Source organism: Salmo trutta, chromosome 4 (genome assembly GCF_901001165.1).
Source record: "Salmo trutta chromosome 4, fSalTru1.1, whole genome shotgun sequence".
Lineage (NCBI taxonomy): Eukaryota > Metazoa > Chordata > Actinopteri > Salmoniformes > Salmonidae > Salmo > Salmo trutta.
Window position 1 is genome coordinate 6,815,099 of NC_042960.1, and position 25,845 is coordinate 6,840,943.

Here is a 25,845-nt window from a genome sequence, read left to right on the forward strand (position 1 = left end):
CTGCCAGTGACTGGAACGAATTGCAAAAATCACTGAAGCTGGAGACATATCTCCCTCACTAACTTTAAGCATCATCTGTCAGAGCAGCTTACCGATCATTGCACCAGTACATAGCCCATCTGTAAATAGCCACCCAACTACCTCATCCCCATGTTATTTTTTGTTGTTGTTGCTCCTTTGCACCCCAGTATCTCTACTTGCACATTCATCTTCTGCACATCTATCACTCCAGTGTTTAATTGCTAAATTGTAATTATTTTGCCACTATGACCTTTTTATTGCCTTACCTCCCTAATCTTACTACATTTGCACACACTGTATATAGACTTTTCTATTGTGTTATTGACTGTAAGCTTGTTTATCCCATGTGTTGTTTGTGTCGCACTGCTTTGCTTTATCTTGGCCAGGTCGCAGTTGTAAATGAGAACTTGTTCTCAACTGGCCTACCTGGTTAAATAAAGGTGAAAAAAAAGAAAAAAAAGTAGCTTACATAAAGTTATGATAATAATAATAATACAAGGTAACACAACAAATAGCAAGAGGGGTGATACAATCTATTTCATTGACAAAAGGATACAGCAGGTGTAGAAAACAGTTGTTTAGTGGAGATATTCTATAGAGACACTCCCTGACAAAACAAACCAGAATTTTCATGAGCATTCGTGAGACTGACTAATGCATGCGTGCATTCATGAGGCGAGCCCGCACGCCAATGTACACCATAGCTAGAAGCGTTCCCACCCACATCAACTTTGATACACATCTGAAGACTGCATGAGGGCACAAGTGAATGTGAACTTCCATAACCTACAGATGTAGGATCTTAATGTGAACTATATTGGTCACAGGAAAAATAATCTGTAGTTATTAGCTGGCCAAAAGTAGGCTACATGAAAAGTGCAATACTGTTAATATAACAGTGTGTTAGTGTGTATTTTCAGTGAATTTTTGTAAATCACAAAGTTCATCTGCATTTCCTAAGGTACAGGAAAATTCTCAGCAACAAAAGTGATCAAATTAAGATACACTTGTAGGATGAGATTACTTATTAAAATCTCAGACAACTCCTGCTGAGAAACTGATGGTTGAGGTTGTCCGATTCCTTTTTCCAGGTACAGCAGCTGCTCTTGACTATTGATTTCAACCTGCTAGTTTCTCCTACTGTCCACAGTTTCTTGTCAAGAGATTCCTACCTCCAATGGTTCCAATCGACACTCATGTCACTAGCAACAATAGTGACATCTGCTGGACAATAACGTTGGAAAATGTACATAAATGAAGATTTTTTTTCTTCATATTTCATTATTTATTTGGATAAATATTCAACTGTCGACCACATGGACATCAACGGCATGCGAGAATAGGAGTGACAGTCCATTAAGCATTGACAGTACAACATGTACTAGAGCTAGACACGTCTAGTAGAAACAGAAGAGTTGAAAGGAATAGGCACACAGAGGTTCAGCTGAATATGGTTATACACTACAGCAGGGTTCCCCAACAGGCAGTAGTTTTATTTGCCTCCACCCCCCCCAAGCTCTGAGCAAAAATACAAATATATACATTTTTTATTGTTGAACAGACTACAATTTAAGAAAGGTTTGCAAGGTTTGAAATTATGTTTTAGTCAGACATATTCTTGCGGTCAATTTGCAGACTACAAATGATTTGTAATTATGTTCCGCCCCCCCGACCATACGCTCACGATAACAATCAGCCCCCAGCTGAATCTAGTTGATGATCCCTGCACTCCAGTATACAACATGAACAAGCTGAAGTAAAATACAGACATAATAAAACCAACAAACATGTAGGAAGGCTAGTGAGAAACTTAGTATGCAAGATTTTAATTATGAGAACTCTATAACTCTATAAACTAATACTCATTACAAATGGAGGATAAATAGATGTTCACATCGTGAGAGAACCGACAAACAAACAAACTGTGTACAAGGAAAACCTAAAATGGTGGATAGATACATTCATGGATTGTAGATACTCACATTCACGGTAATATTTAACAGTATAGCTGTTACATGTACATAAGTATTCCTGACTTGGATAGACAGCAAAAAATACAACTGTGGCTTTAATGCACATCAACGCAGCGTTACATTATTTATAACAACCTGGAAGCACCAGGTGAGATATCCATGCGAATTACAGTCAAGTTGTGGTTAGCTTCGGTCACTGTTTGTGCTCTAATTTTAGATCAAGTTGTTTTACAACTTCTTGCATTTGAGTCACTGACGGCATTTTAAAACAGACATTCACATTTTACATATTTGTTGGTTAGCTGTCTCCTTTGTTCATTGTTGCATATAAAGGTTCCCTATGAAAAAGCATATTTGATTACAAGTGCAATACAAGTGATATTTTAGCCACTTCATTTCAACAACTAGAGGACAAGGGACAAACTATAAAATAGTGAGCAATTTTAGATTTTTCTTTCTAAAAAATGTAATATATTTGAACTGTAACACTTAAAAATAGTACACTGACGGTTTTCCTGCAATCAAAACATATACATAAATATAACTATGTACAAAACTCACAAAATACAAATTACTTCTGTACCCAAGTTGAGAACATCTTAAATGCCAGTATGGTTATCAGATATACACCATTTTACACTTTCTTCTGTTGTTCCAAGTCCCTATCACCAAAATAAACAAAGGCTCTCCCACGTTAAGTTGTTTGACCTGTTTGTTGTCAATAAAAACTGGTTTGTTGTCAATAAAGATAATCTTTTGGAATGCTATGGGTTGAAGTCGTTTTCGAGCCAAACGACCATGAACTGTGTTTACACTAAACTACTAAGTACCATTAGAACACAGCTCAATAGATATTCTCTATAGCTTTACCTCAAAGTGATGCTCCAAAGCCTTTGCATAATTTCACCCAGTAGTTTTGAAAGAAGTGATCACGAGCCAAAACGGGTCACTTAAGATTGTGCACAATTGTGTACAATGTCATCGTACAATCTGTTACGAATTTCTAAGTGCTTAAGATCTATAACTGCATCTTTAAGGCTTGTGCAACTGGGGCATCAATGCATTCTGTGGCTCCCAAGGGCCCAATATGATTGTAGAACAGGGAGAACTAACACATTACATACTGCATGTGCCCATCTATTACAAGACTTTGGGCTTTTGCCATCATTTGGCTGGCTCTCTCTGTGTATTACAGCTTTTCCTTCTACCATGCTGAAATTATAGAAACGCAGAGATTCAAATAGTGGTCCTTTTAACACGTCTTGACTGCAGTGTGTGTGAGCGTTTTCCTATTAGACGGATATGAATTTGTACATATTGGTCAATGATAACCCTGTACTATAAGCAGCACCTTACTGTACTCAAAATCCCCATTCTGAGAAGTTTGTCCTGAACTCAATACTGACAAGTGCTTCACGCGAAGAGACGACAGACTAAAACTGTTGTTCAGAACAAAACAAAGAAGCACCACAGCACAGTGATATCCACTAACAAGTACAGCGGATGAATTAGACGCATTGAAACAAATTAGTTCAACATAATAACTTCCTACCAAAAACATTCTCCATGACATGCAAGTAAGAAGCACTTTTCCTCATGTTCTCACAGACAAAGCTAATTAACGTCTGGTTTGCCTTACATGGCACAATGCAAACTCACTTACACACAATGAAGAATAAGGTAAGTTCTTAGGCTTCAAGCTTCCACCAAGTCGATGGCTTTCTACTGCAACCTTGTTTGCGTCCAAAATTGCACCTAATTCCCTATGTAGTGCACTATGTTTGGCGGTCAAAAGTAGTGCACTACATAGGGAAGAGGCTGTGATTTTGGAGGAAGTGAAAAGGACGTGTTCCTTGTTAAGTGCACATAATGAGTCAACAGCCTTTCTGTAGAACAGGCTCAAAACTACGGGATTATTATCAGTAAAATGGCATGTCATTGTTCCTAAGGCATCGGTTCTTGGTTAGCTGTGCTTTTCCCCTGCATGTCTTGAACAGGCCCGCCCTGTGTGGAGACTATTGCACATCGATAAGGTCCACAGGAATATCACTCCCCATTCCCTTCAAGTCTGCTTCGATCAAAGTTATCCATAACCACAGAGCTCAGATCAGATTACGCTCCCCAAGCACTAACCTTCACCATTAGGGGTGGGAAACATAAACTGACGCTAGATTAGTGTCTAGGGGTAACTTCGTACTAATGACTACCCGGGTCCACCTGTTTAGGCCCAGCGGCCGCTGGACACGAAACTGCGGCTGAGGGAGTAGCTGGTCTCTGAGTTCTTCTGTTTCCCCCAGGCTCCGAAGGGAACCACGATAATGGTGCTGTTGTCCTCTGAGCCGTACTGAAGCGCCTGCGAGAGGAGAGACACCGCCACCAATAATGAACATTTGTCTCAATGTTTAACTGTTTCTTTAAATAGCCAGGAGACATATTTATTTGACAATCCATTGAGATTACTATACTATACGGTGCCATGGAGTTCCTTTGAACTCATTAATTTGCTAGACTTACATTACATATCTCTGCTTCAACAATTTCAAAAATCACTGCTGCTCTTTGGGATAGATGTTACCCCTACACCCTAAGTCAGTATTTCCTAAACTCAGTCCTTGGGACCCCAAGGGGTGCACGTTTTGGTTTCTGCCCTAGCACTACACAGCTGATTCAAATAACCAACTAATCATCAAGCTTTGATCATTTCAATCAGCTGTGGGCAAAAAACAAAACGTGCACCCCTTGGGGTCCGGAGGACTGAGTTTGGGAAAAGCTGCCCTAGGGGCTGTGGTGGCTCAAAGTGACCACCCTACCTGCTCTGAGATCCTCTGGGCGGCCTCTTTGGGGTCGTGGCACTGGTTGATGACATCACAGATCTCCTGGCTGTTCATGATGAAGTTGATGCCGTCTGTGGTCAGCGCCAGGAACGAGTCGTGGACGTGATGCAGCTAGAAAAAAATTCAGTTAATACCTTATTGTCAGACGTCTACAGACAGACCATGACACAAGCCAGAGACTAAGCCAGACAAGCTCCAGTGATAAAGAGGAAACACATTTGCCCTTCGGAGCTTAATCTGTCATTGATCTGCGCACCCGCAGGCTAAAGACGTGATAAACCCTGCCAAGATGACCCAAACACCTCGGGGGCCAAAATGACCCAAACACCTCGGGGGCCAAAATGACCCAAACTGAGTGACAGACACTGGCTAATTCAAACCTATTCCCCATACAGTGGACTACTTTTGTCCAGCACTGTGTGGATCTGGTCAAAATGAATGCACTATATGAGGTTCTGGTAGAGCTGGGCGATATGGACAAAAACTCATATGATGATAAATGTACTGAATTTTCACGATAACAATAAATTTAATGATAAGTTTATAACAATGTGCACCAGTTACTTTTTTACATTACCCTTAAAACTACTACTACTACTTTCAATGTTGTGGCCATGACTGTCCCGTTAGCAATAGCCCATATTAGCAGAGTTATTTCATTTCAAACGTCATATTTCTCTAGTAACGGCTACTTATCGTTATTATCAATATCAGTAACATGTCCTCCAGAAATGGTCGGTGTCGATAATTGTCTGTTTTTCTTCCCAGCTCTAGGTCCAGGTCAAAAGCAGTGCACTTCATAGGGAACAGAGTGTAATTTTAGATGTATACACTCTGATACTGCACAGTAGATAATTTCTCTGAGGTGGTGACAGCAGACACTCACTGATATTCTCTTGGTCTCTGGCTCAGCGATCACCCCGGTGCTTTTGAGGTCAAAGTCCCCGATGGCGCGTGTCATGGCTAACCTGCCGTTAACGTGGGGCTGCCCCAGACTGTTCCAGGTCACCCAGCCACCGCTCTTCTTTATCCTGGAGGTAGAGACAGACAGGTGGTTTTAAAGCACGGGAGAGGGCTCTTAAATGACTTACGTAGAGTTGTTAAAACTTATAGTAAGATCTTAATCCATAGTACTTAGCACATTTCTATTAGTGTCCGATGTGATGGATAAAGCATGCCTCCTGCGACTCCCAACCTTACAGCTACCAACAAATGAATATCAGATCAAGTCTTTCTCGAGCCTGGATATCTGCCGTACCTCTCCTTCTCGTCCTTCCTCTCGGGGGTGTGGTCCAAGGTGAGTTTGAGGGCCTTGGCCTTGCGGCAGAGCATGGCGCGGCTGTCCCCCACACTGCCCACCACCAGCTCTATACCGTCCCTCAGCAGGGCCACCGTGGCCGTGGAGCCAGCGCTCACCACTACAACACCAGGAAGTAGAGGGAAACACATCAGGGGGGGAAACGCATCTGAAGACCACACACACACACTCTACACAACAGTAAGGCCAGACACACACAGCTAACAAGCAACACACAGAGTTGACAATCATCATATTATGATAAACTTGTTTCTCAAAACACACAATTAATTATTCAGATACATGCTCAAAATGTATTCTCACACATTCACAGCATAGGTGGCACGTGACACACACTCACGAGTCATACTCCACAACATGAGAACAGAATGGAGGGGGAGGTTACTAGTCTAAACAAAAAGGATGGCTGAAGAGACAGAGTCAGACAGACATGCATGTCACACTGTTTTAGGGTTACAGAAACAGAATGAGAGCAACTGCAATACAGTCAGTGGAACTTTGGATCTCTGACCAGTGGTGTCATACAAAAATGTCAGAGTTACAATGAGTGACCTAATATACAGTCCTATATACAGTGGACTGGCCCATGGCAGAATACAGAAAGCAGCAGTGACAGACATGCATCCTTTAGAATCAGATAGCGCTTATCAGGACTATCATCATGGTAATCAAATCTATAGGTGAGAGCTCTAGGCTAATGCCTCTTTCAATAATTAAGTGTATAACACTACAAATTTCATGACTAAGTTTCTATGTGTCATGTTTTGTACACATGGTGATTTGTGTTTTGTTCCCTCTTGGGTGTCCTTAGCAACCATTTGCATGGTAACAGCCTACAGTTTCTGATTTTACAATGATCCTTATACAGCTGTTCAAATCAACTTGTGTGAGAGAAATAGAAAAGGAGAGAGGAGAGAGAGAAAGATGAGGAACCTTCCAGTAGTCCAGGATAGGACCCGCTGGACTCTCCATTATCTAGCCCCCCTTCTCCTTCCAAAAAGGTGCCTGGTGCCTCCAGCTCTTAGCTGGCTCCGCTGCTGTCGTAAATAACATGCACACACACACACACAGGGCACATTGGGACATTTCACGCCGTCTGTGGTCGACATTTTGGCCACACACTCAAGCTAAACTGATTGACTGTCACCATCTTGGCGGTTAAACTAGGCCTTTCTCAGAGAAAACGGTCGACATTCTACGATTGCTAACATCTGAGTCTCCAGGCGACCTTTACAAAAGAAAATGGCTGCCAAAGGAACTGAAGGTAAACTTGATCCAGTATCTTGGAAGGGTGCATGCACTACAAGAGGACAACCCTGATTCTTATCTGCAGGGCATCCAGTGGAGTTGTTTGTTTAGAATGCTTGTCTGCCACATGCATGTCCTAACCTGTGCTTTGCAGTCTGAGAAAGGTGACCCTGGGTATTAATGTTTAGCTTTCACAGCACTAGAGGCAGCGACTGAAAATTCACGTTAGCTCCATTTAGGATCGGTTAAGTCATCATAGCTCTTGGCAGAGCAGTCACATTGATAAGTTAGGCTATTCGTTAATATTTCAACACAAGCTAAAGACTTTACCTTCAAGTTTAACATAAAAACAAGAACTCAGTGCGGTCTACGTACATTGTCAGTACAGAGACAGTCTATCTACATTCCCTGACGTGTAACATCACAGACGGAACCTACCATGAGGGAAGAAGTGGAGGTGTCTTGCCAAGGCTTTGTCCAGTTCAAGGAATGCTTTAGTAAGAACAACTTCCAGATTTTCCTCCTCTGCTATAAGATCCCTGAAATAACACCAAAACACATTCAATCAATCAGATTCATTACCTGCTATCTCAATGGTCTCAGCCTGACCTCTGAAGAGATTGTGCAAGTATAAAAAGGATAAAAACTAAATTGAAGTGCATTTTTTCTCCAGTCCATTCAACAAACATTAGGCCCTAAACTGATCCTACAGGCCAATGCCCTGACTAAACACAGATCATAAAACCCAGTCAGATGACTTACTTAATGTACTTCTCCATGTACTTGTCGCAGAAGTCTGCCGCCTCAGGCCCTCCGTGGCCGTCGAACACGGCAAAGTAGAGGATATTGTCTGTCATCTGGGAGACCTGGAAGCGGTCCTCGTTTTCCCGCCGGTGGCCGATGAGCGAGGCGCAGCCCACCTTGGACAGGCTGACCTTGGGGATGGGCTTGCCGTACTTAATGGAGGGCGACAGGTTGATGGGCTCGTCGATGCGGTTGTCCCAGATGCCGAACGAGTCCCAGGTGGTGGGCTTGCCGCTGCTATCCGGGTCGAAGCGCGTGTTGCTGGCCCGCAGCAGGCCCAGGTGGAGCGGCCGTTGGAGGTCATCCTGCAGGGGTAGGACACTCACTAGGGCTGTCTGGAGGAAACCCCTCTGTCGCATGGCCTGAGTCCCCCCCGACCGGGCCAGGTGGATGAGAGCGGAGGCTGACATGGTCACCAACAGCAGCAGACGACTCCTCGCGGGGAGAGAGATCCTCTGGCCAACAACACAGGTTACCCTAGAGCAGAGGTTTCTGGACTGCAAATATGCTAACAATTGGGGAAGAAGGATAGATAGCTATTAGATTGAATGTCAAGTCAACAAGAGCTCCTAGATAGGTGCTGTAAATTGAATAGAAGAGTTGGACTTGGCCTTGGAAACGTCAGCCAGTTTTCCTAGGCCTGCTGTGTTCTGCCAGCTGCAGAGTGGCTGAGTTCCAATAGATGTCACAGGAATGGATGGTGGCTGGATTGATATTTCTATGTTTGTTGATGCAGGACACTCGCTCTCTCTATCTTCCTGTGTCTCTCGACTCCATACAACAGAAAATGCATGTGAAATAGCCTACTTAATTAAGTTCTTCTCTATTCCATATGTAGGCCTAGCCACATCTTAAGATATGTCTTAAAACTGCACTATAAAGTTCCAAGTAACCTCGGTCATCATTGGTCTAACATGCCAAGCTGTAAGTGTCAGGATGCTTCACTTGCTGTGTTGCCTACATTTCTTCTTTTTCACACCTGTCCTGAAGCATTCTGAACATTTGTCAGAATCAGTTGATAAAATAATGCAGTTATCACTTATCGGTAACTGGTGCAGCTAAAGAGCATGAACACTAGACAGGAGTCAACAGCACTTGTTATTTTATTACAGCTGAATAAATAAATATCTAATTATTCAAAATGTTTCAGAAGGCTCATTAACAGGCATGCACAAAAGTATACATAGATTGCAAAAAATAAATAATGATTGACAATGTTAACGTTAGTCCATTAGTGCAGCGTATTTTTCTAATGTCAACACAAACACTTCCGCGAGCAGGCCTTTCTAATCGACCTGGCCGGGGTATCCTGGAATGACATTGACCTCATCCCGTCAGTAGATGATGCCTGGCTATTCTTTAAAAGTGCCTTCCTCACCATCTTAAATAAGCATGCCCCACTCAAAAAATGTAGAACTAGGAATAGATATAGTCCTTGGTTCACTCCAGACCTGTCTGCCCTTGACCAGCACAAAAACATCCTGTGGCGTTCTGCATTAGCATCGAATAGCCCCCGTGATGTGCAACTTTTCAGGGAAGTTAGGAACAAATATACACAGGCAGTTAGAAAAGCTAAGGCTATCTTTTTCAAACAGAAATTTGCATCCTGTAGTACTAACTCAAAAAAGTTCTGGGACACTGTAAAGTCCATGGAGAATAAGAGCACCTCCTCCCAGCTGCCCACTGCTCTGAGGCTAGGAAACACTTACCACCGATAAATCCACTATAATTGAGAATTTCATTAAGCGTTTTTCTACGGCTGGCCATGCTTTCCACCTGGCTACCCCTACCCCGGTCAACTGCCCGGCACCCTCCACAGCAACCCGCCAAAGCCCCCACCATTTCTCCTTCACCCAAATCCAGATAGCTGATGTTCTGAAAGAGCTCCAAAATCTGGACCCATACAAATCAGCCGGGCTAGACAATCTGGACCCTCTCTTTCTAAAATTATCTGCCGAAATTGTTGCAACCCCTATTACTAGCCTGTTCAACCTCTCTTTCATATCGTCTGAGATTCCCAAAGTTTGGAAAGCTGCCGTGGTCATCCCCCGTGACACTCTGGACCCAAACTGCTACAGACCTATATCTATCCTACCATGTCTTTCTAAGGTCTTCGAAAGCCAAGTTAAACAGATTACCGACCATTTAGAATCCCACCGTACCTTCTCCGCTATGCAATCTGGTTTCAGAGCTGGTCATGGGTACACCTCAGCCACGCTCAAGGTCCTAAACGACATCATAACCGCCATCGATAAGAGACATTACTGTGCAGCCGTATTCATCGACCTGGCCAAGGCATTCGACTCTTTCAATCACCACATTCTTATTAGCAGACTTGACAGCCTTGGTTTCTCAAATGATTGCCTCGCCTGGTTTACCAACTACTTCTCTGATAGAGGTCAGTGTGTCAAATCGGAGGGCCTGTTGTCCGGACCTCTGGCAGTCTCGATGGGTGTGCCACATGGATAAATTCTCAGGCCGACTCTCTTCTCTGTATACATCAATGATGTCGCTCTTGCTGCTGGTGAGTCTTTGATCCACCTCTAAGCAGACGACACCGTTCTGTATACTTCTGGCCCCTCTTTGGACACTGTGTTAACTAACCTCCAGACGAGCTTCAATGCCATACAACTCTCCTTCCGTGGCCTCCAACTGCTCTTAAACGCAGGTAAAACTAAATGCATGCTATTCAATCGATCACTGCCCGCACCTGCTCGCCCGTCCAGCATCACTACTCTGGACGGCTCTGACTTAGAATACGTGGACAACTACAAATACCTGGGTGTCTGGTTAGACTGTAAACTCTCCTTCCAGACTCACATTAAGCATCTCCAATCCAAAATTAAATCTAGAATCGGCTTCCTATTTCGCAACAAAGCATCCTTCACTCATGCTGCCAAACATACCCTCGTAAAACTGACTATCCTACCGATCCTCGACTTCGGTGATGTCATTTATAAAATAGCCTCCAACACTCTCTTCAACAAATTGGATGCAGTCTATCACAGTGCAATCCGTTTTGTCACCAAAGCCCCATACACTACCCACCATTGCAACCTGTACACTCTCGTTGGTTGGCCCTCGCTTCATACTCGTCGCCAAACCCATTGGCTACAGGTTATCTACAAGTCTCTGCTAGGTAAAGCCCAGCCTCATCTCAGCTCACTGGTCACCATAGCAGCACCCACTCGTAGCACACGCTCCAGCAGGTATATCTCACTGGTCACCCCCAAAGCCAATTCCTCCTTTGGTCGTCTTTCCTTCCAGTTCTCTGCTGCCAATGACTGGAACGAACTGCAAAAATATCTGAAGCTGGAGACTCATATCTCCCTCACTAACTTTAAGCACCAGCTGTCAGAGCAGCTCACAGATCACTGCACATAGCCCATCTGTAAACAGCCCATCTATCTACCTACCTCATCCCCATACTGTATTTATTTATCTTGCTCCTTTGCACCCCAGTATCTCTACTTGCACATTCATCTTCTGCACATATACAATTCCAGTGTTTAATTGCTATATTGTAATTACTTCGCCACCATGGCCTATTTATTGCCTTACCTTACCCCATCACTGTATATAGACTTTGTTTTCTTTTGTTCTACTGTATTATTAACTGTATGTTTTGTTTATTCCATGTGTAACTCTGTGTTGTTGTATGTGTCGAATTGCTATGCTTTATCTTAGCCAGGTCGCAGTTGCAAATGAGAACTTGTTCTCAACTAGCCTACCTGGTTAAATAAAGGTGAAATAAAAATAAATAAAAGAAAAAAACTTGACAAACGGCGCATGACGCAACACCATAACCGATCATTCACAAGTTAGCTTGCTAACTAGCAACCAAACAAGCTACTGCTTAGCTAGTTAGATAGCTGCAGTGCTGTGCAGAATGTAAACTAATGGTTTCGCAAACGACCCCTGTTTATTTCATCACACTAACGTTAAATAGTAAGGATAGACGATAAAGTATTCCTAATTTGAGACTATTTCTTAGCTCATTTGATAGGTAGAGCTATGCTAACAGCAGCTAGCAAAATAATCCATGATTTGCGCAGCCTATCTCCCGCCCTTGGACAACAATCACATTTCTTCGGTATTTCTCTGCAGAAAATGTTGTATTCTTACCTTTAACTCTTTACAACGTCTTCGTATATGTTGCAAAAGCTGCACAGCGTACAGTTAAATGAATCAAAAGTGTCCGTGTGTTGAGTGCCGAACGCTATCAAACAAGAAGAGGAACTGCGCCTGTCACACGCGCAGCGCGAATCAGCATGCTAGAAACATTTACGCCTCCCTCCCACCCGGTTGTCACTAGTTACCACAGCCACAAAGTCATTGGCTAAAATTCATGAAAACAGAAAACAGCTTTTTGGTCTTAATTTAAGGTTATGGTTAGGTATGAGGTCAGCAGTGAGGTTAGGGTAAGGTTTAAAGTCAGATTTTACGTAGATAAATTGTAGAAATAGATGGGATTTAGACATAATTATGACTTGATGGATGTGGTAACTAGTAGCGCTCTCTCTCTCTCGCGCGCGCACACACACACACACACATACACGTAGAGCACAATAAAGTCAACCTATGTGGACCACACGTTAGTCATCAGTCAATCATCACATCATCATGTTCTGCTGGGGAGACGGTTCGAGTGGACAGTTTGGTCTAAACTTTGAGAATGTGTCTGTTCCTACAGCAGGGAATATATTCTCTGATAAAGTCACAGAAATTACTTGTGGGGAGCAACACACTTTATTTCTCACGGTAGATGGCAGGATCCTATCATGCGGGCGCAACTCAAAGGGACAACTTGGTAGACAGAAGAACAGAGATTCAAAATTACCAGGTAAAACAATTTAATTATATCTGACTATTTGGATGCAAGGATCGCTATGTAGGCTATTTAGGATTAAAGTGCGGCTAAAAGGATGCTTGAATTAGAATTATTTTATTCTTTATCATTATGCTAACATTTTCTGTTCACAATATTGTTCATAATTACAGATTATATTAAAATGTATAGTAGCCTATATTTAGCCTAGTGAGATTTACCACAACTTTCAGAAATGGGTACGCTATCCCTCAATAAAACTACAACATAGACTCACAGTTGGGTTTCAGTTTCGTTTCTCAATCAAAGTTAGAGGAACGAAAGTTAACTGTTGTTATGTAATTTACGTCATCCTCAAGATTATGAACTTAAATTTAGTCAATGGTGCCCTGAGGACATAAAATATAAAACTACAAGATACAAGATACAGTAACAAGTACATTACATTAGAACATGTAACATCACAGGTATCATAAACAAATGATTAAAGTCAATCAAAACAATTGCACACCTCAGTGAACTCATTTATCATCAGGGTGTTAAACTGCCCTAGTGGCACCAGGGAATCCAAATGTAATGGTATTTAACCCTTTCCAAGACAGGACTTCCAAATAAAACCTTTGTTCTACCCGTTTCAGCCCCAGTGGAGGGTCTGGGGGCAGTGGTCTCTGTGGCTTGTGGTCAGGACCACTCTGTAGCTGTGTGCGCGTCAGGACAGGTCTACTCCTGGGGGGCAGGGGGTGAGGGACAGCTGGGCAATACCCCTACTACTGTCTCCAAAGTCCCCAGGCCAAGGCAAGGAAACCTCAACTTCAACTTGAAATAGATCTTGATAGTGAAATATCATCCATGATTTACATTGTCAAGTGATGAGAGCCCTCTTGGACTCCACTGATCACTAACAAAGACAATATATACTAGATGTCTCCTTTTCTTTACAGACCAGTTCCAATACCTTCGCCCTTGCCGATAACAGTGATACAGGTTGCTTGTGGAAATTCCCATTCTTTGGCCTTGACTAAAGGTATAACGTACTGTACCTACTGATGTTCCTCACACAGACTACATTCCATCTAAACTATGATAACCACATGCATCAGTTAGACTACACTTAGAAAAAAGGTGCTGTCTTAAACCTAAAATGCTTATTCAGTTGTCCCCATTGGAGAACGCATTGGATAAGAGTTTTTGGTTCCAGGTAGAACCCTTTTTAGTTTAATGTAGAACCCTCTGGTTCTACATGGAACCCAAAAGGGTTCTACCTGGAACCAAATAGGGTTATCCTATGAGGGCAGCCGAAGAACCCTTTTGAAACCCTTGTTATAAAAGTGTACATCAACAGGACAGTGAGATGATATTTATCAGGAAAGAATGTAACTCTGGAATTGTTGTGATGTAATTGTAATGTAATATGTAATTTCTTTGTCTTCTACAGGAGGACAGGTGTTCTCATGGGGTCTTAACAGTCATGGACAGCTGGGCCTGGGGAAGGGAGTCCCTCTGCAGCCCATACCTGCCCTGGTGCGCTCCCTCACAGGGGTCCCAGTGACCCAGGTAGCAGCCGGAGGAACCCACACTCTGGCCCTCACCCTCCCAGGCCTGGTCTACTGCTGTGGGGCGAACAGGGCTGGGCAGCTGGGACTCAACCGTGTGGATGAGAAAGGTACTACGGCACTCTACCTCTCTTCGTATGCTAATTGTATAAAAAGCTAATCAGGCTTATCCACCAGCATTTTCTCATTTCAACTTGGATTCCTTTGTTATAACCACTAAGTCATTTTACAGATGTATTATAATGAGTGGGAACATTGCATGATGCTTGTATGACGCTTGTTCCCCCTGCCAGGCCGGTTCAACATCTGTGCTGTGCCTGCTCTCAGAGTCTTGGGGGTTTCCTTCATCAGCTGTGGAGAGGCACATTCTGCTGTTCTCACCAAGGTATCATACTATTACTGTGGAGAGGCACATTCTGCTGTTCTCACCAAGGTATCAAAATGTTACTGTGGAGAGGCACATTCTGCTGTTCTCACCAAGGTATCATACTATTACTGTGGAGAGGCACATTCTGCTGTTCTCACCAAGGTATCATACGATTACTGTGGAGAGGCACATTCTGCTGTTCTCACCAAGGTATCATACTATTACTGTGGAGAGGCACATTCTGCTGTTCTCACCAAGGTATCATACTATTACTGTGGAGAGGCACATTCTGCTGTTCTCACCAAGGTATCATACTATTACTGTGGAGAGGCACATTCTGCTGTTCTCACCAAGGTATCATGCTATTACTGTGGAGAGGCACATTCTGCTGTTCTCACCAAGGTATCATGCTATTACTGTGGAGAGGCACACTGCTGTTCACACCAAGGTATCATACTATTACTGTGGAGAGGCACATTCTGCTGTTCTCACCAAGGTATCATACTATTACTGTGGAGAGGCACATTCTGCTGTTCTCACCAAGGTATCATGCTATTACTGTGGAGAGGCACATTCTGCTGTTCTCACCAAGGTATCATACTATTACTGTGGAGAGGGACACTGCTGTTCTCCAAGGTTTCATACTGTCACTGTGGAGAGGGACATTGCTGTTCTCACCAAGGTATCATACTATTACTGTCTTTTTACTGAAGGCCCCAAGGAAGATGTTGGTGTGAAAGGAGACAAATACTACGGCAGTTCATTAAGTTCAGAAAAAGTATTTAACGTCCTAAACAGTGTCCCCACTGGGAGATAGTTCTGCACACAAAGTCAGCAACCTCTCGAAGGTACAATTCATCACATGTTGGTAAATAAAGCCAGTTATACAAAATGACCTTGAACAGAGGTGAAAAACAAATGATCAAGTGTCTGGTGGGTGTCTGGAAGAGGTAGGCTACACAATGAACCTGTCACGACTTCCACCGAAGTCATTTCCTCTCCTTGTTCGGGCGGTGTTCGGCGGTCGGCGTCACCGGTCTTCTAGCCATCGTTGATCCACTTTTCATTTTCCATTTGTTTTGTCTTGTTTTCTTACACACCTGGTTTCCATTTCCCTCATTAATTGTTGTGTATTTAACCCTCTGCTCCCCCCATGTCCTTGTGTGGAATTGTTTGTTTGTAAGAGCTTGTACTCTATGTTACTGGTGCGCGTCTGGTTTTGTACCCATGTAGGTTATTTTTGTATTCCCGTGGGTTTTGTTTTAAACTGCTCCGGCTATTACCTATTTCTGCTCTCCTGCGTCTGACTTCACTGACACCAGTTCCGCAACCCTTACAGAACCATACAAGTTGTTATCATACTAAATGAGAAGTAACAGTTTATTACAGAATGGAATATCACAGGTTATACAGAATATGTCCTGATTATGGCTTTTAATACAGATCAAGCCTCAGGTCTACCAGAGTAAAGGTAAATCCAGTGTGTCGACCCTTCAATACCATTAGACTGTCTCTTTAAAAAGGGATTAGGGCCCTGACCTGATTAGACCAGGAACAACTCTGGGCCTTGACATGTCAACAACTGGTTCTGGTTCTTTGCGGTCTTTAGGGTGGACAGGTGTTCACCTTTGGAGAGGGAAGCCGAGGCCAGCTTGGGCACAACGCCTCAGCTAACGAACTCATACCCAAACTGGTAGAGGGTATGGATGGACTGGGCTCACAGATAGCATGTGGCAGGTAATGACCAACATCATAATGCTACTTATACACATATATACACATATAATAAACAGATAGGAAACCAATCTTGAACATTCTCAGTCTGACTGTCTTTTTGTCTTACTGTAACTCTGCCAGCCATCACACCCTGGTGCTGGGGTCCTCAGGTCAACTCTGGGCCTTTGGCAGTGGGGTCAAAGGTCAGCTAGGGACTGGCAACACAGAGGGCTGCTTGCGACCCACCTCAGTGCTGCTGAAAAGGGCTTCTGGTGGGGCAGTGACAGTCATACACAATGGTACCGGATGCAATGTTTATTTTATTGTCTTTTATTGTCTTTTGTATTTGATTCTATTCAATTATATTATGCAGCTACATACTGACTATGTAGTGTTTGGGTGATTGAATTAGAACACATACTGTTTAACGAGACTTGATGTCCCTTGTGGTGGCTAATTTCTGCATTACCAAATGAAGAGTGTTAAACACACCAGTCCGAGTTAACTACATCTTTAATACTTAAGATACTTTTGCAAAAGCACTTGACCTTCAATAATGCACTCTCTTGAATGAACCATTGAATAAGGTGATTACACAATGGCTACAGAGATATTTTATAGCAAAGATACACCCCCTTCAACGTACATTGACAAACCACAGATACATAGAATGGGTCACAAAGGTTAAGTTTTGTATGACAGATATCCATAATACACAGCAGGCAGTAACTGCTATGTCAACAGGGTTCATTGTATAGCCCAGTATCTGGTCCCCTTAGAACCGTCCCTCCCTGGTACTTCATAGAACAAAAACACCATTTCATCCAATGGCATATATCAATTGTCAACTCTAGATACTCCCATCTCAAGCAAACCCCCTCTTGACCCCACTCCTGGACAGGCTCACTGGGGGGAGTGAGCCTCTAGGCCATATACTATCACAGGATAAGTGCGAGATCTAAGAGAGGACACACAATTCCCAGACACTACCATAAACCTCCCCACAATAAAGAAAAGGAGGGAGTGACTTGCTCACAGACATTGTGGAGACAAGTCATTGGTTCCCCATTAATCACGCCATCCCTTCACATGGTTTAAGAATAGGTAAAGACACATCCCCCATGAAGACAAGTCTGACCTCTCCCCTCTCTGGGCCCCAAGTGACTGAGCCCCAGCTAAGGGAAACGTGCAACTGAAACATACCAGAGTCCAAAGGACACTTTCTAATGACAAGTATCTCACATAAGCATATTATACTAATAAAACATCTTAATTATCTATGTTACCCAACTAATTCTGATTCATCCATGACACCCTACAACCTCTTCTTTTCTTTTTTTACCAGACATGAAGATATCAGTGGGATGGAATTCAAACTTCATTTACACTGCTGAGGTAATGTTTCTGACCATTTATACCTCAATAATAGGGAGACTGGAACATTCTAAATTTCTCAAGCAGCTAATTCATGTTTGAGATATTTTAATTTATTATATTGCTTTATCTGCCTTTGTAGAGTTCTGAAAGAGAACAGCCAATCGGGAGGTTAGATAAAGCCAAGCTGCAAAAATGGCTGACCATAGAGCAAGGAAATGCAGAGGCGGAAAGGTTAATTTATTATTATTTACATTGAATATTAAAACATACAATCCACCATAGATAAAGGTTCTTTGTTAGTTTAAAAAATATATTTCTAGCAAACTCAAAATTAAATTAACAAACATTTATTTTACAGTTGTATTTCTTATAGTATAATTGTACTGAAACATCAAATATGTCCACATTTGTTCCAACAGAGAAATATCCTTGATGTTCTCAACAAGTTCAAGTCTTGTGGCCAGTTTCACCAAAGCCAGGTAAGCGATTTTAAAATGGAACGTTTGGATAGTTTATAATGAACACTGTGTGTGTACAGTATGTTGTGTCAATGATAATGCTATACCCATGCTATTCCCTCTACCAGTGAGTCTCCATCAACTAAAGCTGCAGGAGCTTTGAGAGTGGACCTAGAGGCTGCTAGCCAGGCATTTGATCAGCTCTTCAACATCCCATGGATCAGGAAATCAGCTAAGATTATCTCACTCTTCAAAGACTTAAACCGATATCAACAATCCATTAAATATCAATATATATTTTGAATGGAGGATCATGATAGCATAATGTTACTCTCTTCATGTCTATATATATTCTCCATATAGGTAAATATATTGCCACTGGTGGACACTCTTCGCGGTTCAGCAGCTGTCATCAAGTCACCAGAGATCTTTATGATACTACCCACAATCCCTCTTCTCCACGATGACCAGAACGTCATGAACATGGTCATGGCTTTAGCAATAGTTATCGATGAGGATCTGAATGAAACAGCCATGAACAGTTTAAGTAAATAACCTCTGACCTTTTCAGTTTATCAGCAAATTTGGCATCAGTATAATTTTACAGAATTGTATTATAATAGAAGCATAGCTGACACTATGACACATTACCATATATTATAAGATCATGTTTTTTTTGCTCAGGCAATATCATTTACATATTTTGGACTTTTGTATTCTTGTATCATGTTATAGAAGAGTGGTGGTCCTCAATGGAGACAAACATCATGACTAAGCACATTCTGATGTGGAAGAATGCCCTGTCATTCATGCTGAGGAACGGTCTTCTGGTTACCCACAACCCCGGAGTCAAATTCCTGCTGGAAGCCCTCAAGTACCTGAACAGAGTCAGTGTCTATGTGAATCATTTTTATAATCCTTCTGACCATTTTCTGTAGTTGCCGTCTATCAGTATTGTTGATCATGCCCTAACATACTTCATATTGTGAACTGTTCACTTCCTCATGTGCAAGGGACATGTGCAAATCTATTTTGATACTGACATTGTTATTTCAAAGGCAAACAAAAGGGCCGGAAGAACCCAGAAAGTTCCAGCCAGTACCTTTTATGTGGAAGAGATCATTGATAGGGTAATTCCTATGGAGGATGTGAAGCTTTGGCGTTTTTGGTCAACAAGGGAGGTAATAAAATAACCAAATCATCTGTATATTACTAAAATGTTAGAATGATAAAGTTGTGGAATCTGGTTTGACTTGTCCAGTTCTTTCAGTGCAGATTGATGGAACGAGACAAAGAGATGGAACCCATGTAGACTATTGAGATGCACTTTCATTTTTCTTTTGTGTCACTTCTAGGATACAGAGGTGACACCAGTCATCTTTTGCCGTTACCCATTTGTGTTGAATCTGATCTGCAAGATGGCGATTTTCAACAGTAATGCACTTTTTACTAAGGTATACTGTGTTATTCCACTGGCTGTTTTATATCCTTTTATTGAATCTTTGTTTTCAAGTATACCATAGCCTACACAGTGGTTTCCAAAGACCAGTCTGTATATCACTCTAAATAGAACCTGGAGCTGCCCCTGTATATACCTTACTTACTTTCTCGTGTTCTTATTTATATTTTTTGTGCGATTATGTTCTACTTAACTTTAAAAAAAAAAAAATATATATAGTACTACTGATATTGATTACTGCATTGTTGGGAAAATGCAAGCAGGAAAGTTATTTCACTGTACTTGTGCACGTGACATACATTTTTTTTTTAACTAGTGTATATTTATATATTGCAGGTGGTTCACCAACTCACCCACTGGCAAACAGTGATGTGTCCTTCTGGAACGTTCCCAGACAACCCAGAATCTCCCCCTGCTCCAGTCTTCCAGTTGACCTTAAGGCGCCCGTCACTCATCAAAGACACCTTCAGACAACTGGGTGCTGCAGATCATGATTACTTCAAGAGAGAACTTGTGGTAAAATTATGACAAGCTGAATTAGGAAGGACAAATGTTGAAAAAAGCTTTTCACAAGACAATGTCAGAACTCAACCTAAACGTTCCTCTGATGCTTTATCCCTCAGGTGCAGTTTGTGGAGGACATGAAGCTGTCGCTCGTCAACATAAGGGACTTTTTCCTCCATGTGTTTGAAGAGCTGTTGGCACCAGAGTCTGAGATGTTCATGTACAACGACACCAAGACACTGGTCTGGTTCCCTGCCAAGGTAAGAACTTGAATTAGGGAATTACGATGTCATTACTGTATAATAAATTACTACAGTCTAAAGGTAATTAAAAGTGTTGAGTAAGAAATGTTAGATTATTCTAAAAACAATCTAAATACATTTAGTCAGTTAATAGCAACAAAAAGAGATTCAACCACTACACTAGTGCCACTATCTACACTGTATCAATCAATATAGCATTGTGTCCAATCATAATCACCATCACTCCCTACTCTCCTCCTGATGTACCAAGGTTTTATAATTATACACATTCACAGCTAAAAACTGAATTTCAGTACACAGACAACAACATAATACAACAAAGGAGATAGAAGTTAGTTGAAGAAGAATGGTGCCTGCTCTCTTGATCTCTGCCTTGACTCATGTGCCACCTACCCTTACTACCAGCCCAGAGTGGAGGAAAAGAGCTACTTCCTGTTTGGTGTCTTGTGTGGCATGGCCCTGTACAACCACAACATTGTACACCTGCCCTTCCCTCTGGCCCTGTTCAAGAAGATGGTGGGGGTCAAGCCCTCACTGGAGGACCTGAGAGAGTTTGACCCTGTTGTAGGAGGGTACGTTTTGTATTTTAGAATGTACATTTTAGCATTGAATTGGTATCCCTTAGAAATGGATTAAAATGTTTCAACATTAATTTATTTTCATTGTAATTGAAGGAGTTTGCGGTACCTCTTGGAGGACTACACTGATGATGATGTTGAAGAAAACCTGGACATGACCTTCACCGTATGTATTGTATTGCATTCAAACTTGAGCTGTGAAATATCACTAGATACAGTATGTGAATAGTGGTAAAACTGTTTATTTTCATCAGGTGATCTGGGATGACCAGAAGGTGGAGCTTGATCCCAAAGAAACAGGAAAACCAGTCACAAGTAGTAACAAGTCTACAGCAACATTTACTCCTACAGATGTAAGATCTGAATTTGATCACTCTGTTGCAGGAGAACTTTCCTGCAATGCAGGACATTTTAAAAGTGTTGAATATATTTCAGGTTTAAAAAGGCTTCAGACTTGATTTTCTCTTCCAAAAAATGTGTCAACCCCTATAATTCACATTTCCTGTTGCTGCAGGATTATTTTCCTGCTGTAGCAAACTGGCTCATATTACAGTCTTACATCTGTAATGCATAATACAAGATTGCAATTTTAGAAGTTAGAAATTACAATAAGCTTGCTTTCTGCTTGTTCTGTTTTTAAAATATTTAAATACAATTCATTATTTTGACAGGAAGCAGTTTGTTGATGCCTACGTGAACCTTGCCTTCAACCGATCAGTGGAGAAGGTGTTTGAAGAGTTCAGGAGAGGCTTCTTCAAGGTGTGTGACAGGGACATGGTGGAGTTGTTCCAGCCTGAGGAGCTCAGGGGAGTCATGGTGGGGAAAGAGGACTACGACTGGGACACGCTCAAACAGGTACAACCATCATTCATTACTCAGTGTGGGGCTGGGTGCTGACTTGAGAAATTAGGGCATAAATCAATCAATGTGTTGATGCATTTATATCGATGGGGGATTTGCTTTGATGTTCAAGTTATGGGTACGCATCTCAAGTTAGGACTGGAACTAGGAGATAATGTGCTATACATTGCCTAGCTATACATGGTGCTTTGTGACATACTGTGTGACGTTGAGTGGTGAATCGTTTAAATGGCGTGTGAGTTTAATATTGTTTAATTATTGCTGCCATTTGTTTGGTTTGTATGCCCAGAACACTGTGTATGATGGAGAGTACCATGCCAGACATCCCAACATCGTCACATTCTGGGAGGCTTTTGAGGAACTGACAGACGACCAAAAGAAAGCTTTTCTCCGTAAGTATGGCACTAAATTGCTCTCGGTTGAGTAAAACTGGAGGAACCATACAGTCTTTCATAATGCTGCTTCAGGGTTTTGTCTGCATATTTGAACTTCCTGTTCTACAAGAGCATTTACAAAGAAAATGTGTCTGAACACATTTGACATTTTAGTAATTTAGCAGATGCTCTTATCCAGAGCGACTTACAGGAGCAAAATAGGTTTAAGTGCCTTACTCAAAAGCACAACAACATATATTTCACCAAGTCGGTTCGGGGATTCAAACCAGCTACCTTTCGATTACTGGCCCAACACTCTTAATGGCTAGACTACCTGCCGCACAAAGACATTCACTATGTTTCTTCCCATTCAGTCTTCCTTTCACGATCTCTCCCTTCCTTCTCAGTGTTCCTGACGGGCTGTGATCGCGTTCCTATCCTGGGCATGGACAAGATCCAGATGACTGTGGCAGTCCTGCAGAACTCTACTGAAATACATTTCCCAGAATCCCTTACCTGCCACTTCCTACTGCTGCTGCCCATCTACCCCTCCAAGGAGATGCTGCTGGCCAGGCTCAAAGAGGCATGTGCCCACAACAGAGGCTTCTGGAAGGAGTAATGGACACTATATATAGGCTACTGCTGTGTTCATCATTTCATTCAATGTGTTTCTTACATGTCAATATATCTATTCAGTTTAGCATAGGATTTTGGTTATGTTGATATAGCCTTCATCTAGGTTCAGATTTTACACTTTTTAAAAAACTTGTAAACCGTGGCTTTTTCAAGTGAACATTTTAAATTTACAAATGTTTAGGCTATGTATAGGCTTACCATGTTATTGGAAAAAACTATCCTTGACTTAAAGTCCACTAATTTTGAATGTGAGTTATGAAAAAACTGTGATTTATTTTGGCATTTTATGTAATTCTGCATGGGAACATCCTTTTTTCTGGACACATGTCTGCATCATCTTTGACATTCATGTCTGTATCTTGCGTTCTTTTAACAGAATAATTATTTATGTATCTAAATAATACAGATATTAGTTTCACCTTAAAGTGTTTTCTTTTATAATTGAGTATTCCCTCAAATGCAGAGCAGTCGTGTGGTTTCTCCAACAACCTGCATAACCTTCCTAGCCAGCACATAACGTTCTGAGAACTATATGTTTCTTCTTCGTTTTGGATACAACCTTCCCATAACATTTCCTACAGGATTCCTTATGGTTCTATTTAAAGTAAATTGTTCTGAGATTGTTAAGAATCAACGTTCTTCTATGGGAATTACCATACCTCAGCATAATGTTTCCTACAGGTTTTCTCATGGTTCTATTTAAAATCATGTTCTCAGAACATTAAGAAACAACCTTCTTCTGTGGGAATTTCAGTATTTCAGCATAATATTTTCTGCAGCTTTCCTCATGGTTCTATTTAAATCAGGGAGGGCAACTTTGATGGGGGTGGGGGCCACAAAAAAACAGAACTCATCATGAGGGGTGACAATTCTGCACATTTTGCCATTGGGCATACAGAAAATGTTGCCGTTTTAACGCAAGTTTACTGCAATTCTACACATTTTGACATGGGGCGGAGAGAAGATACATTTTTTTGATCAATGGGCCCCATCCCGGTCGGTAATTCGACCATACAGTTGAAGTTGGAAGTTTACATACACCTTAGCCAAATACATTTAAACTCAGTTTTTCACAATTCCTGACATTTAATCCTAGTAAAAATTCCCTGCCGTAGGTCAGTTAGGATAACCACTTTATTTTAAGAATGTGAAATGTCAGAATAATAGTAGAGAGAATGATTTATTTCAGCTTTTATTTCTTTCATCACATTCCCAGTAGGTCAGAAGTTTACATACACTCAATTAGTATTTGGTAGCATTGCCTTTAAATTGTTTAACTTGGGTCAAACATTTTGGGTAGCGTTCCACAAGCTTCCCACAATAAGTTGGGTGAATTTTGGCCCATTCCTCCTGACAGAGCTGGTGTAACTGAGTCAGGTTTGTAGGCCTCCTTACTCGCACATGCTTTTTCAGTTCTGCCCACAAATTTTCTATAGGATTGAGGTCAGGGCTTTGTGATGGCCACTCAAATACCTTGACTTTGTTGTCCTTAAGCCATTTTGCCACCACTTTGGAAGTATGCTTGGGGTCATTGTCCATTTAGAAGACCCATTTGCAACCAAGCTTTAACTTCCTTACGGATGTCTTGAGATATTGCTTCAATATATCCACATAATTTTCTTTCTTCATGATGCCATCTATTTTGTGAAGTGCACCAGTCCCTCCTGCAGCAAAGCACCCCCACAACATGATGCTGCCACTCCCGTGCTTCACGGTTGGGATGGTGTTCTTCGGCTTGCAAACCTCCCCCTTTTGGTCATTATTGCCAAACAGTTCTTTTGTTTCATCAGTCCAGAGGACATTTCTCCAAAAAGTACGATCTTTGTCCCCATGTGCAGTTGCAAACCGTAGTCTGGCTTTTTTATGGCGGTTTTGGAGCAGTGGCTTCTTCCTTGCTGAGAGGCCTTTCAGGTTATGTCGATATAGGACTAATTTTACTGTGGATATAGATACTTTTGTACCTGTTCCCTCCAGCGTCTTCACAAGGTCCTTTGCTGTTGTTCTGGGATTGATTTGCACTTTTCGTACCAAAGTACGTTCATCTCTAGGAGAATGTGTCTCCTTCCTAAGCGGTATGATGGCTGCGTGGTCCCATGGTGTTTATACTTGCGTGCTATTGTTTGTACAGATGAACGTGGTACCTTCAGGCGTTTAGAAATTGCTCCCAAGGATAAACCAGACTTGTGAAGGTCTCCAATTTTTTTCTTGGCTGATTTCTTCAGATTGTCCCATGATGTCAAGCAAAGAGGCACTGAGTTTGAAGGTAGGCCTTGAAATACATCCACAGGTGTCATGGGCGTCGTAAGGAGTGGACCAAAATGCAGCGGGTAAAGTGCTCATCTTATTTATTAAAGGAAAAAAACACTTAAACAAAACAAACGACAAAAACAGTCCAATAAGGTCCACAGACTATACTGGAAACAACCACCCACAAACACAAGTGAAAAACGAACACATTTAAATATGGCCTCCAATTAGAGACAACGACAACCAGCTGCCTCTAATTGGAGGCCATTGAAAAACACATCATAGAAATAGAAAACTAGAATAAACATAGAAATAGAAAATATAGAACATAAATCAAAAACCCCAAAACACACAAAACAAACACCCCCTGCCACGCCCTGACCAAACTACAATAACAAATAACCCCTTTTACTGGTCAGGACGTGA

At 41.9% G+C, this 25,845-nt stretch overlaps 2 protein-coding genes across 4 annotated transcripts; one reads left to right on the forward strand and one right to left on the reverse strand.

The window, feature by feature from the left end:
* Window positions 1-1,276: 1,276 nt before the first annotated feature.
* Window positions 1,277-12,449, reverse strand: LOC115191760 (protein phosphatase 1K, mitochondrial). Its single transcript, XM_029749654.1, has 7 exons — window positions 12,324-12,449; window positions 8,157-8,706; window positions 7,833-7,933; window positions 6,087-6,246; window positions 5,715-5,859; window positions 4,805-4,939; window positions 1,277-4,347 (listed from the first exon to the last, which is right to left on the reverse strand). The coding sequence occupies exons 2-7, from the start codon at window positions 8,606-8,608 to the stop codon at window positions 4,216-4,218; spliced, it is 1,125 nt and encodes a 374-aa protein (XP_029605514.1). The 5' UTR covers window positions 8,609-8,706; window positions 12,324-12,449; the 3' UTR covers window positions 1,277-4,215.
* A 296-nt stretch (window positions 12,450-12,745) lies between these two features.
* Window positions 12,746-23,597, forward strand: LOC115191763 (probable E3 ubiquitin-protein ligase HERC6). 3 transcript variants are annotated; one of them, XM_029749663.1, is made up of 23 exons: window positions 12,748-13,041; window positions 13,665-13,821; window positions 13,968-14,050; window positions 14,462-14,689; window positions 14,873-14,964; window positions 16,556-16,683; window positions 16,804-16,961; window positions 18,008-18,057; window positions 18,179-18,270; window positions 18,459-18,518; window positions 18,626-18,728; window positions 18,861-19,044; window positions 19,233-19,384; window positions 19,556-19,678; window positions 19,853-19,951; window positions 20,293-20,472; window positions 20,580-20,720; window positions 21,129-21,295; window positions 21,398-21,467; window positions 21,556-21,626; window positions 21,973-22,156; window positions 22,452-22,554; window positions 22,944-23,597. In XM_029749663.1, the coding sequence occupies exons 1-23, from the start codon at window positions 12,822-12,824 to the stop codon at window positions 23,153-23,155; spliced, it is 3,057 nt and encodes a 1,018-aa protein (XP_029605523.1). In that variant the 5' UTR covers window positions 12,748-12,821; the 3' UTR covers window positions 23,156-23,597. The 3 variants fall into 3 exon arrangements, 2 of the variants coding, with proteins under 2 accessions (XP_029605523.1, XP_029605524.1); XR_003877767.1 differs by lacking the exon at window positions 22,944-23,597 and having other exon boundaries at window positions 12,746-13,041; window positions 21,556-21,654; window positions 22,452-22,540; XM_029749664.1 differs by lacking the exon at window positions 12,748-13,041 and having other exon boundaries at window positions 13,748-13,821; window positions 13,948-14,050.
* Window positions 23,598-25,845: the final 2,248 nt, after the last annotated feature.

Coding starts and splice junctions, on each gene's coding strand:
- LOC115191763 (XM_029749663.1), top strand. CDS start 12,822: ATGTTCTGCTGGGGAGACGGTTCGAGTGGACAGTTTGGTCTAAACTTT. Junction 18,729..18,860: donor TCCCATGGATCAGGAAATCA/GCTAAGATTATC, acceptor TTCTCCATATAG/GTAAATATATTGCCACTGGT. Junction 19,679..19,852: donor GTTTTTGGTCAACAAGGGAG/GTAATAAAATAA, acceptor TGTCACTTCTAG/GATACAGAGGTGACACCAGT.
- LOC115191760 (XM_029749654.1), bottom strand. CDS start 8,608: ATGTCAGCCTCCGCTCTCATCCACCTGGCCCGGTCGGGGGGGACTCAG. Junction 7,934..8,156: donor TACATGGAGAAGTACATTAA/GTAAGTCATCTG, acceptor GTGTTATTTCAG/GGATCTTATAGCAGAGGAGG. Junction 4,348..4,804: donor CCCAGAGGATCTCAGAGCAG/GTAGGGTGGTCA, acceptor CTCCTCTCGCAG/GCGCTTCAGTACGGCTCAGA.